The 12879-nt window shown below is 46.9% G+C and overlaps 2 protein-coding genes across 7 annotated transcripts in view; one reads left to right on the top strand and one right to left on the bottom strand.

The window, feature by feature from the left end:
- Positions 1-12879, top strand: part of Vari (MAGUK p55 subfamily member vari) — a 129544-nt gene that overhangs the window by 47802 nt on the left and 68863 nt on the right. Inside the window, exon 2 of one of the 3 annotated variants that reach the window (XM_070658920.1) lies at positions 3584-3637. The exons of 1 other annotated variant lie outside the window; for it this stretch is intronic. The gene's annotated coding sequence lies outside the window, so the exon portion shown is untranslated. Of the gene's footprint in view, positions 1-3422; positions 3638-12879 lie in introns of those variants that run through there. One more of the 3 variants, XM_070658921.1, reaches the window with a different exon arrangement.
- The window catches only part of LOC139103845 (A-type potassium channel modulatory protein DPP6), a 60874-nt gene that overhangs the window by 12344 nt on the left and 35651 nt on the right, over positions 1-12879 (bottom strand). For 2 of the 4 annotated variants that reach the window (XM_070658905.1, XM_070658906.1), the window contains exon 2: positions 8886-9130. In XM_070658905.1, the coding sequence (XP_070515006.1) occupies positions 8886-8987 (102 nt within the window). In that variant the 5' untranslated portion in view covers positions 8988-9130. Of the gene's footprint in view, positions 1-4450; positions 5234-8885; positions 9131-12879 lie in introns of those variants that run through there. The other 2 variants (XM_070658907.1, XM_070658908.1) reach the window with 2 other exon arrangements.

The following is a 12879-nucleotide window of genomic DNA, read 5'->3' as shown; positions in this document are numbered from 1 at the left end:
AGTAGATTTTGTATCTAGAATAGCTACACATTTAGAATATCTCTATTACGTGTATTAAAACTATTAAAATTATTTTATTGAAATAAATTACACAAACACATACATACACACATTTAAATAGTGTACTTTAAAGATATGAATTGTTACTATTTTGTAATTTCATATTTCGGAATGGGATTATTCGCGATTTTAATATATTAAGAAAGAATATGTTGCCCGTTGTGCACACTTTTCTGACGTTTTAATTTAATATTTTCTTTATTTATTAAAATTACAATTTTGTCGTCGTCATAAAATTGAAGAAAAAAAAAGCAGTAAATTAATTAACGTAAATATTCTCCTTTTACCGAAAAGGAGATACAATCTGTTGTTAAAATAAATTATATTTAATATGCAGCAACGGTTTATTTATGTCGAAATTAATTTGAAATACGTTTATTTTATAATTAATAGAATATTTTGTCACGGAGAATATTTCCGTTCGCGTGTGACACTTCACTTTCAGCATTCATTTTTCACAGTGTGTAACTTGCCACACACGCGTATATGTGCATTGTGCAAGGTCGTTGTTTTACCATTCGCGTATTGTCGCATTTAAACTATATACTTCAGAATATGCGATTATTTCCTACGGTTATTATTACAATTAACAATTGTCAATTTAGACGATTAATTATTTTCCGCAATTAACGATTTGTAATTATACCGAAGCTATTTGTCGAAGCAGGTTTGCGTGAATTATTCATTTGAAACAAAGGAACGATCGGAAATGTGAAAATTATAAGGCATTGTTGTACCATTTTGCCGTGATTTCTTTCAAAAAAAAAAAAAAAATGATTTCCCTGATTAGATCTCCCTCGCCGCTCGCGAAATTCACCCGATGCTATCGGATCGTCAGGTCCGAGATAACACTTTTGAATAATTCTTGTCACGAAAATAAATTACGGCACAATTTTCATCGAAACCCAAACGCGAACGGCGTCTCGTCGCGATCCATTATCCAACATTCGTTAATCATTTGAGAAATTAACGTGCTGGTTGTTCGTCTAATCGAAACGTGTCCCCGGCGAAAAATATCGTGTTTGCAGGAACGAGTTTTATTCTTGTAAATCGTAAAAGCGTTTTTGGGGTCGCGACGTTCGATCGCAGCAACCGTCAAGAATATCGCGCTTTTCGGTCGCTCTCATGGAATACGTCACTGGCTGCGTTATGCATATTGCATACGAGTTATGTCCGGCGACTTGTATAGTCGCTCCCGCTCACCGGCAACGGGCCGGATAACACGTGCAGGTCATGTAATACAGATGAGTCGCGCCGGATTTCGCACTAGGCGTGAGCTACACGACCTGCGGATCGTTATGTACCTGTTAGGACCGCCCCGCACGTGTCTCTCCACGCGAATTTGCTCTCGCTTTAGGTAAACGCGAGGAAGCGGCATTTATCTTCGAGATCGAGCGAGCAAATGTTGCCTCTCGAAAAGGAACGGGAGAGGATTCGTTCTCGGTGGCCGCAAATAATTATATCTATCCTCCGGATCGATTTTTTTCCGGTAAACAATCGCTTGGAAATGGAATAATTAACGCGATTGATATCGCATACCGCGGTGGCATTTCTTTTTTTTTTTTCTCCTCCGCTTTATTTACGTTGTTTATCTCACGATGCAATAAGAAAGTCACAGTTGTACGATACTAACGTCATAACTACGTTCTATTGCTCGAAATAACAGTTAGCTACGCTGCTTGGAAAATGGACGTAAGAAAGCACCGTGTTTTCCCTCTTTTTCTCTCAAAACTGCACGCCATTAACGGGCGCGAGGGATTCCGGCCTGGAATATAGTTTAAAACGATTTATTCCCTCGAAATAATCCCCGCTTTATCTCGGATATCGCCGGTAATGATGTTGCACCGAACTAGACAAACGATCGACCGCGCGTCGATTGGCCGGCGTTATGCCGGGCGGTAATCGCTTTTGGACGACCCGACCTGTTTATCCGGATAAATAATCGCCGTTGTCTCGCAGCGAACGATTCGCTATTTCCTTCGCCGACACCAGACTCGCTCTTCTCCGCTCAGGCCGCCGATCGATTCCGCCGGTTCTTTAGATTCAAAACGTGTCGCGTCGCGTGCACGTGTGCACCGCGAGATATATAGACTGACCATAAATTCGCCCTCCCCCTTTGCACCTCCCCCTTCCTCCCTCCACCTCCCCCGCGGTACGCGACAGCATCGGACTTGGCGAGCTGATATCTACATTGCGAAGTGTTGCACGCCGCGGGCATTATTTCGCAAAGATTCACGCTGCTTTATGCGGCAATAATGCGAACGGCGGTGATAGAACATTCAATTTTTATCGCCATCCCGCGCGAGTTTCACGCTTCAAATATTATTCTGCGGTCTGAAATCGGAGCAATAGCTCGGGCTATAAATTATTCGCCGTGCGTATAAATGTTCTCGCGATGTTTATTTTAGATTTTGCGTACGACAAGCGGAATTATCTGAGCGCGTGAACGTCGCGCGATAATCGGAGGAAAATCTTGATGCGAAAGTTTAATTAAGAAAAAGAAAGAAAGAAAAAAAAATATGAAAAGAAACGAGAGATTTCTGCTCGCCGCGGATACACCGTATGGTCGCCGCGACGGTCGCCGATCGGGCCTCGACCGTGAACAATATTTAAAACTTTAAAGGGAACCTTCGACGTTTCTCTCGACCGTTTCGACGTTTATTTTTTCGGTTCAGCCTGTTTCACAGCCAATTGGCGTATGGCCAAACGTTGTCAGTCGGACGGTTCATTAAAATTTTTTTGCGAGAACTTATCGCGAGCGAGGATTTATTTTCCACGTGTACTATTTTCGAGAAAAAGCTTATTGAAGTAGTCGAATAAATTAAAATCTTATCCGATGTTCCGACCGAAGAAAACGCCTGTTGCGATAACGGTAATAATAAGAACGAGACCGGGCGGAGATCTCGTAGGCGCGATTACTTTATAATCCGTGAACGGCGCAAATTCGCGCGGCGAGTATTCCGAACTATTCGTCGGGAATACGCCTGGGCTCGCGTGCATCGAGCGGGCCCGAGTACAATAGGGATTAATTCAAAGGAAATATCTACAGTGGTCGCGCGGTAATCCGACATGACGGTTTTCGGGTGTTTCACGGGGCGCAGTGAACTGCAACGGAACGATAGATAAGGTCTTTATGCACGCGGATCCATTGGCACGTTCGCATTCATTGGTTGCACGTGTTCGCGGTCACGTTGCACGCGTTCAACTTATTTTCGTCGATTTGCCAAGAGACGCGAGAGACGTTCCCTGACAAGAGCCCGCGCGCTCGTTTCCGCTATATTAAATCCACGATTGCGAGGGGCGGCCTGAAATCTCTTTTACCCCGGCGCGTTTCACAATGTACGAGAGTATACAAAAGTGCATGCACGCTCATAACGACATCCATTGTACGATGCGCGACGTAAAAATGTCTTTAAAAAGTAAAAAGGAAAAAAAAAAGAAATAAAAAAAAGGCAACGGTAGATTAAAGTGAACGTCAAACACGTCGCGATTGAGTAATAACGTTTGTTTCTTTGTTTTCCAGGTTGTCAATGGCAATGACGAGTTTCATCGTGAACGAGCGACGAGCTAACTCGATGTAAGTTCCCTCGATATTCGTGACATTCGAACACCGCGACTAATTGCACCAAGCTCCCGACTCTGTTACTGAAAATTTAATATGCCGCGGTGCGGTTTTCTCGTTTCGGGTCCCTCATGCTTTGTGTCATCGGATAACTAAGTACACGGTCGCGGAACACGATCGTTATTACACGGCTCCAATAATGCCACGCGATACCGCCAGCAGTTACCGTTTCGCGATTTCCGTTTCCAGTTGTAGGTATCGTATACGCGAATACGCCACCGCGCAATTTCGCGTAAAATTACTTTGCGCTGTATCGAACGAAGTTGCGTTAAGCCGCGGCCGGCGGGGAGGTAGGTGAAAGAGGGCTCTTCTTGCTGTCGCGAGGACGTCGTTAATAAATCGATAAACCGGCGGCGAGCGCCCGGATCGTTGAAAATATCACGGCGCGGAGACCGATCGCGCCCGTAACAATGCAGTTATCGCGAAACGCGATCGCGGTAGCGGGAAAATTGGACCGCGGCACATCGTGAGAATCCGAGGCACCTGTCGGCGCCAGACTCCACCGTCGCTTTTCCGCCGCGTTTACGCGCGTTTAAGTCTACTGTTCCGCCGGAAGTTATTTACGACCTACTAGTCCGCCTATCTCTTAAGCGCACTTTAAGTTCGAAACTATCGCCTTTTACTTCTGCAAAGCGGGGGTCGCTTTACAGAGATTCGTTTCCGATTGCACCGCGACGAGTACGTAACCGCTTAGACTATGCACGCGTCGACTAATCCGGATCTCGTCTTGGGGAAATCTGAATTGCGAAAGTGATAAAGATCGCTTATCTTCTGAGAGACTGGAGACCATGGCTGCTTTTTCCTCTGTCACCCCGCACGGCGGCACGCGTCCGTCTGTTTCGTCACGAACAATAGCCAGCACTACGCGCCATCGTCGTTATTTTCGGCTCGATGGAGCATCAAGTCACCCGTTTCACCCGACACCAATAATTAATTCATCCGTTCAAGAGGCACAGATGCGCCGACCTGACTGCCGTGGCGCGTTTCAGCCAAGTATTTCAGCCTATCCGCCGCCCACCTTCCCGACTCTCCCTCCACGTGTTCTTTCTCTATATCCGCGGCCCACGCGCGGTATCTGTGTACATTTAAAACGGTAAACACACGCGCATATGCAATCGCGTCATTACGCCACGTGTCAAAATATCGCTCGGCCAATCGACAGCCCGGGGAAGTCGCGCGGGATCGATCCGCGCCTCGCGAAAACGATCGAGCGGATAACGCGCGGACGGCGGCAATACGAGCGTAATTCCGCACATCGATCTCCGGCTATACGTCGTCCTTCGCCGCTGACAGTTGGGTCCGCACTCCGGAACTGTCGGCGCCCGACTAACCCGTGTCACGCTTCGTGAACGTGATTTTCTTGAGGGCGGAGAAACCGCCTCTGTCTCACGCTCTCGGCGTTCCGCTCTTTTTGCCGCACTCGGACAGGAAGTTCAAAGGGGATAACACACGTGCACACGTACGATCCCTCCGCCGGGGTCACGGGATCAGTCGTGCAAAAGGGGCCGATAATCGAGCGCGAGCGAACCGCGCCGATAACGCGTCCGACCGCTTTCAACGCGGTAAAATTTTCTCCGCCGGGCCTCCTTTTTTTTTTTTTTTTTTTTTTTTTCTTCTTTCTTTCTTTCTCTCGCAATTTCGCGCGCGAGACGGAGCCGCCTTGAAAATGGTACGCGACCGGGGGATTAATTCCAGCCCAGGTACCTGGGCTGGGAAAATAATTCCGCGAGAGTTTTCGACGTGATGACAAATGGGGACGAAGCGGTTTTAGAATGCGACCGCGCTACGAGAAACGGCAGCCACGACGTCGGAAGTCAAACGCAAACACGGGGATTTCTCTACGTGCCGGTCGCGAAACAACAAGCCCAGGAAATAGCGCCCCAACTTGCGAAACTTGCAGCCAGTTCCCTAACGCGGCGGGGTACCCCCTCACCTCGGGGGGCTGATTTTCCACACCGCGCGTCCATTTAAATTAAAGGGAGGCCGAGCGTACGCCGACTGTTATTTCCTCACTTTCCTTCCATCCAAGAATTTATTTCTATTTTTTTTTTCGGTACGAGCGCACGCTGTTGATAGATAAAAATCTACGCGAGACATCGCGTTTAAGTAAATCCCGCGGCTGGCGAGAACGAACAATGGCATTTACGCACGGACGACCGTCCTCCGTTCTTATCATCCGCCCTCATTAGACTGGGTCCATCCGTTCGCGTTCATCCGCGCTATTTGCTTGATCTGATTCCATCTGCGGGAAGCTCGCGTAACGTCCCCCGCGTACCGCAGAAGTGATGAATACAGCTATCGATCGCCAAGTGTTTCATCGTCGTCGGATAGAGCCGGCGCGTGCTCCGAGTTTCGAGTGACATTTAAACCTTTTGTCGGGAATTTACCGGGGCACCCTGGGTGACTCCGAGGACACTAATGTCACGCGCGAGCTGGACATCGATGGCCACCGGAACGAGTGAAACGGCATTGTTGGCTTTGCGGCGGCGGCTCCCGCTCGAGGGTACACCGAGGGTGTACGCGTCCGTACATACGTTCGCTCGCGTGCGCTCGCATGTGCATATCGAGCACAGAGAAACGTAGCCGGTGCACGACGCTCGATTTTCCGTTCTTCAAGACACCGAGCCCGCCATCCATCGGCCTCGTCGCGTTATCAGGTAGTCCGATAATCGAGTTACTTCAGGCTTTTGTGCGCTACCGGCTAACAGAACTTTTCCAATTTTGTCGTCGAAATCCCACCGCCTGCGTGTTCCTTGTTCTCTCTCGCGAGTTTCTCCACCCTATTCACCGCTGACGCGGCTAGTAATAAATTTGTTTACCTTCGTAAGTATCGACTGGACTTCTGCGCGCACGAAAATCGCATACGAATGAGAGAGCGACCGGCTGATGTATTGCCCGAAACGTGTATCATTACTATATTAAAAATAAAAAAAGAAAAAAAAAATTGTTGACCACAATCTAGTTATCCCATTAGTCGAGTTTAATCGGCATCGACGAATTTTATATTGGCCCATCAATTAGGGGAGCTCTTGTATTGCGCGGACGGTTTAATTTCGTCGCAGTCTTTTGAACTTTATGAGAAATCTTCAGACGGCGTTAAGTATGAATTATTTATGGCCCCCGGCCCCTTTCGACGAACGCTTGCGGATTCGAGTTCTCGTCAAAAGAACAAACCGTGTCAGTTGAAAAATACTTGCGACGGCTTGTACCCACGATCGACTCACAAAGTCAGACGCGAATAAAAGTCAAAGGTGAGCGGACAAGAACAACCAGGCACACAGGTCGCGGGATGCTGGGCGATAGCTCTTGCCAATGGACCGACGACGACAAAAGCGATCGCGGTTGTTAACGCCCTAATTATTGTACAGAAAAGAAAAAAAAAAAAAAACGTGGATCTCTTACGAGAAATTAGCTCGAGCGAAATCCCCGGCGGCGATCAAGTAAAAGGCGATACGAGATAATTAACTTTTCAGAACGTTTCCGGTTCAGCGGGGATGAAACGCGAGAGCCAATTCCGATATAAATCGGAGGCACACGTGCGGATCGCCGTCGCAATTATTATATTTCGCCACTCTCCAACGAGATTTTTCGTGAAAATAAAGACGTCGCCGGATCGCAGGCTTTTATTTCAGACCGCCGCGCCGGTTAATTTAAATATAATTAAATTACTTCCCGTGGAAACGCGGAAGACGGAGGAGGTCGTCGCGGATAAACGGCGCGGGCGGAACTTTCGTAACACTTTCCGTGGACTTCCAAGTGCTCATAAACCAGAACGAAAGAGCCGTCTGGCTGGTAAAGAAGTCGTTTTACGTAACGAGGCGGCATGTTTTCGCGAAAACACGTGCGCGTGCGAACTTGTTCAGCTTCATAAACATCGGACGCTTTCGTCGCACGTGGAATACGCGGCTTCGTTATCGCTCTACTTGCAGCGTGGAAGCTCGATTAACTCGCAATTAATTATCGCGTTATTTCGCAACTCGTCCGAGTCACATGTGGACCAACACCGCGCATTGTTGCGCGACCTGTTTTTACGCACGCCCGAGAGAACGTTGACGTCGAGTTAACGAGACGATAGCCGTTTATTTAAACGCGCGCACGTAGCGTCTCCTTCATATTTCGCCGCATATTATACAGCGGGTGTAATTGGCGCTTTTGTTAACGAAAGTGTCGGTGTCAAGTTGAAATATCGGCCGCCGAGAATATTGGCCGAAATGCAAAATCGCGGAATAATTATCAAGTCCAGCCTATTCGCGGGAGGATTGAGAAGGAAAACGGGCGGCCTTTATCGTAACTGTTACGATGTTTTGCGGAAGAGTCCGCGCGAGAGTCGAACATTTAAATTAATGCGACAAAAATTATGCTACGTGAATATCTAATGACCATTCGCGTTAATTTGTTATAGGTATGCTAATTACCCGCGCCGGGAACGATATACTTGCCACGCCACGTGTTTTATTTGTAGTTTATACGCGACATAGCCACGCAATTTGAATGTATTACTTTGAGCGGTCACTAACGCTATCGACACTTAACGCAAGTAATTCTATCACTTTGCGAGCACGTGCGTATGGATCGCCGTACGATCCGACATTTAAACTTAACATTACCGTCCGTGCAGGACGATATGCAAAATGCAACATATATTATACGTATGTACACATTCATGACGCTTCGACATGTCGAGTGCTATTCTAAAGTGTCTGTAGGAAAGTTGTTAGGCGTAAAAAGAATCGAACATACATTATTTTAATATCTACTACTTGTCAAATATAATATTAACATTCAGAAATGTGTAGATAGGTTTATCTCATCTAGATGAGCTACTTGAAGAACGACATTTGTAATAGAGAGATTAACGAGAGATCAGATTTTACGCATTCCCACACATGAATGTATGTGTTGTCACGTGTCTATGCTAAACACTCTAGTACACTGACCAATCCAGATAAATCCAACGCTAACATCAATTTTTGTGTAATTTTTCTACGTATTGTCAGTTTGAAGATCTTTAATGTCGCGCGATACAGATCATTAATTCGCCCGTCTGTCGCGAGCTTTGCAAATTAAAAATCGGTACCGCGCTAGTGCCGGCATTCGACGCTCATTACTTGCACACCTACATGCATTTAAACCTGATTGTATAATCCACGAGAAATACTCGATTAGGATAGGGACCACTTGGAGGGCCGGCAGAGCAATTTACCTCTTTTACCTGGGCTGACTTGGAACGGGGATCGGCGACCTGGACGGTCTCATCGGGAGGCAGCCGCCAGGAGTTCCTCTCGATGTTAACGCTGGCGTTCATAGCGGCCTCCTCCTCCGCCTCCCGTATCCTTCGTCGGTCTCAGCCACTTCGTCTTCGCGCGATTGCTTCCCCAAGGTCCCCAGGGTAACCCCCGGGCCACTCCTGGGGCCGAGGTTTTATTATGCCAATCCACAATTCCTCACCTGAAAAAAAAAGAAATAATAATAAAATGAAATAAAATAAAAAGACGAGACCTAATACATTTATATGATAAAATATGCGGCGGAAGGATGTACATTCTCGGCCGATCCGGCGGCGAAATTACTGAATGGACTGATGAAAGCCGATGAATATTGAATTCAAGGAGATGGAATATCGAAGGATGGCGAAGGCCGCAAAAGGGGGATAAAGAAGATAAGTTGCAAGCTCGTGGGCAGAAACCAGGGGAACGAAACTCAATCTGAGCCTTCGGCCTAAGGGTTAATGCGGTACACAGAGATAACGGCAACGCGAATTTACAGCGGGCAAATTTTATCGGCCACGGGCGCAAAAGCTAAATTATACGAGCCACGTTTAATTACGTACGCGGGTAAAATTATAGAAGGAACATTTGTCGAACAATTGCGGTTAAGCCATACAATTTGATAGAAAATTCTTTTGTATCGTTTTACTCGTATAAAAGTATATTGCGTTGGATATAATGTACCAGGAACTTTCATCGACGATCGCTTCGACGCTCGGCGCTATAATTTTTCTGAAGGAATTTAATATCCGCCACGGCACGATTAGTCAACGCCTCGAATTCCGTGAGAAAGTTGCAACGTTTAACTCGGGATTTGTACCCGAAGAGAAGAGGAAGAAAAGTTGGCTAACCTAGTTATTGCGTGTTTCTTTTTTTCTTTCTCTTTCTTTCTTCTTTTTTTTTTCCGCAATGAAGTTGCAATGGCGCGTGTTCGGTAACTGCAATGGGATCGCGATAACGAAGTACCGATTTCGGCTGCGGCGAATTTATGGAGCGTAAAAGAAACACAAAGGAGCGGTGCGGAACGGGAAAAGGGGCGCCGTCGAAAAGGGCGACCGATCGATCTTTTCGCCCGTGTTTTCCCGTCGTTACGCGAAATAATGCCTTCGCCGAAGACGCGGAGGGTACAACTGTAAAATTACGCAGCCAGGATAATCCCGTCACGCAGTTTGACACGAGGAAAATCGTTTTACACCGAGTTTGAATTCTGAGCTCACGCGCCGTCTCGAGTTATGAAGTGAGCGGTGATTATCATAATATCATTTTAATACAACGGCAACTGAGAAATTATCCTGTCACAAACTTTTAACGACATTGCGGGGTGATTACAGAGGAAGGTCATACTTCCCTCATAAATAAGTTTATCATAAATCCGCGTTTGTCCTTCTCCTCCCGATTAGGACCTACGTATATCGAATCTCCGTCTCTCATTTGCTTCGTAACGCATCGTAATCTCTACAGATTATATAACTAACACGTGCGGTACGTCACGTTCACGTGAATGCGCATCCTCGTGCACAATTCAATCACCATCCTCTTAAATTAAATACTAAATCACGTTCTTCGCGGCTCGGGGGAGGCTAGCGGTAAATGTTCCGGTTAATCGTTATTACCTCTCAGCGCAAACATCGATACGCGAGCGAGAGAGCGCGGGGATGCTGGGAGAGAGATGAGAAAGAAGAAAAAAAAAAAGGGCGAAGAGCTCCGGCAAGTGGGAGCGTTGTCCTCGCCGTCAGGGATGCAGAGGTAGCGCGCGCTGTATTAACTCCGAGTGTGACGTCAGAAGGGTTACGTCAGTGGCGCGGCAGACTGTGTGGGTACATATCCTCTCCTCGGTAATGGCTGCGCTGCAGAAGGGACCGCGGAGGGAGGAGGGACGGAGGGATATGGTTGAGAGGTCGCGAGGGCGCGGGAGGGAGCGGGTACACGAGGGCGATCACGGGTGGATTCGCAGATGCCGCATGGAGAGGACCGGGGCTGACGCGGAATAAGGTCGGCCACCCCGGACCTCTATCCTCCCGGATTTCATTCATCAGTCACAGTCGAGCGTGGCTCGCTTCGAGCTAACCGGATTAATTCCTCTCGCGGTTGTCTGCACGGCGAAGAGGACAAAACCGAACGCGATTTGCGTCGCGAGGAACGTCCGGAAGCAGCGATTACGGAGCGGACACGGCGGTCGTGTCAAAAATGTATGTCTCACTGCTGCGGGCAACGCGGTGAATTAACAGCGAAGTTGAAACGGAAATTGTACCGCGCCGTCGAGAAGAGCGGATCAGCTCGATCGCGGCGGGATAAAATATTTAAGATAATGGAAATACGAGTTGTCTATCGATGGTTTATTTCGCGGTTCGTGCTTCACCGATCCGCCCCACGTCGTTTCATTCGATCTGCAGTGTATCGGCGTCGTAAATCAATTCCAAATCTCCGTTCCGCAAGAAGGCCCATAAGAAGCGCGTACCGGGTAATCGAATTCTCACTGCGAACCAACGCGGAATGGATCCGTAATTTCGCTAAGCTCACTTCTCCCGAACTTTTTGCAAAAGCATCCAGCTTCGCTTACGACCTACGTGGCGCCAAATTGGCTCGTGAAATATTTCATACGATGCCCCGGTTGTCCTCTTTATTTGATCGATCGGCGAATCATAGGTCGGTTAAATTGCAAAGTTGGTTATCAAAGACTCATCTTATCTCGGAAAAAGAAAAGAGACGGCGATCCTTTAGAAGGTTATTTTATCACGATTATATTTACGTATTTTAAGGCAAGAAAAAAAAAATTATTGATATGCAAAATCTAGTAGCGATTACTCGAAATGCGAAAGATTTTGAATTCGTTTTACGTCGTCCATATTTTTCGCATCCATACGTTAGCGACGTGAATCTTTTCTTGCTAAAATGGGACAGATATAACGGCAAGCTCTGCCAAACGACATCCTGTGTGACGAATTCTGCAGTATCCTTCAGATCGCATCCGTATCGTGCTTTCTGAAGATGATATTTGTCGCGATCCATTCTTACTACCACTTTAAAGCGAATCATTATCCCTCAAGCCGGAAGCAATTACGCTTCTTTCTCGCAGAAAGTTCCCGGGCACTGGACGGCTTCTTTCTTAAATTTTTTTTTTTCTTTTTTTTTTTTCTTTATCTTCTGCGTTCTCGCAGACGATGAGCCTTCGATATGAGGAAAATATCGGGTGTTACGAAGATCGATACGACCCGCGCCGACCTTTCCGACGTTTTTTCCTTCGTCTCCACCTGGCTTTCATTTCCATCGCGCATCCACTCGGTGTCGAGAAGTTCCCTCTCGAGACCCGCAGATCAGCTGCGAAGTCAAAAAACGTCGATCCGTAACTACCGGCTGACAGACGATAACTCGTGTGTACAAGCACCCGTTTATCGAATCCGCGCGCGACTCGACAGTTCGTAATATATTTTTTTTTTTGCGTGCATTAAACGTTTACGACGCGAAATTAGCCTTTTCAATGCACGGTGCTTTCGCGAACGTTTGGCCGACGTAAAAATGCGTGCGTTTTTCAGTACTTCGACTCTAAAATTGACGGCGGGGCTGAAACTCGCGCGAATTTATCCCTCGGTTTAAAGCTCGCTGGTGTATCGTGTAATTCATATTTGCGAGTAAATTTTCGATGTACTCGGGAGCGGAGTAAGTCTCGTAATTACGTTGTTACAAAATCCATGAAGGTGATGTTATTTTATTATATCATACCCGCGCGCGCAATTTGGATAAAACGTTGCGAGTGCGCGGGCGTTCGTAATTTAATATGTTACTGTATATTATCAGCGGGGCTTAGGCTATCAAATACTATCGGATATTATCGAATAAGCATAAGGAGAGCCGGCATAAAATATCGGGATAGAAAGGTATACGGAGCCCCTTCTTCCTCGCTTAATACATTTTATCTCTCGAGGTAAAAAG

Source organism: Cardiocondyla obscurior, linkage group LG07 (assembly GCF_019399895.1).
Source record: "Cardiocondyla obscurior isolate alpha-2009 linkage group LG07, Cobs3.1, whole genome shotgun sequence".
Lineage (NCBI taxonomy): Eukaryota > Metazoa > Arthropoda > Insecta > Hymenoptera > Formicidae > Cardiocondyla > Cardiocondyla obscurior.
This window is presented reverse-complemented; position numbering and strand designations above follow the sequence as displayed.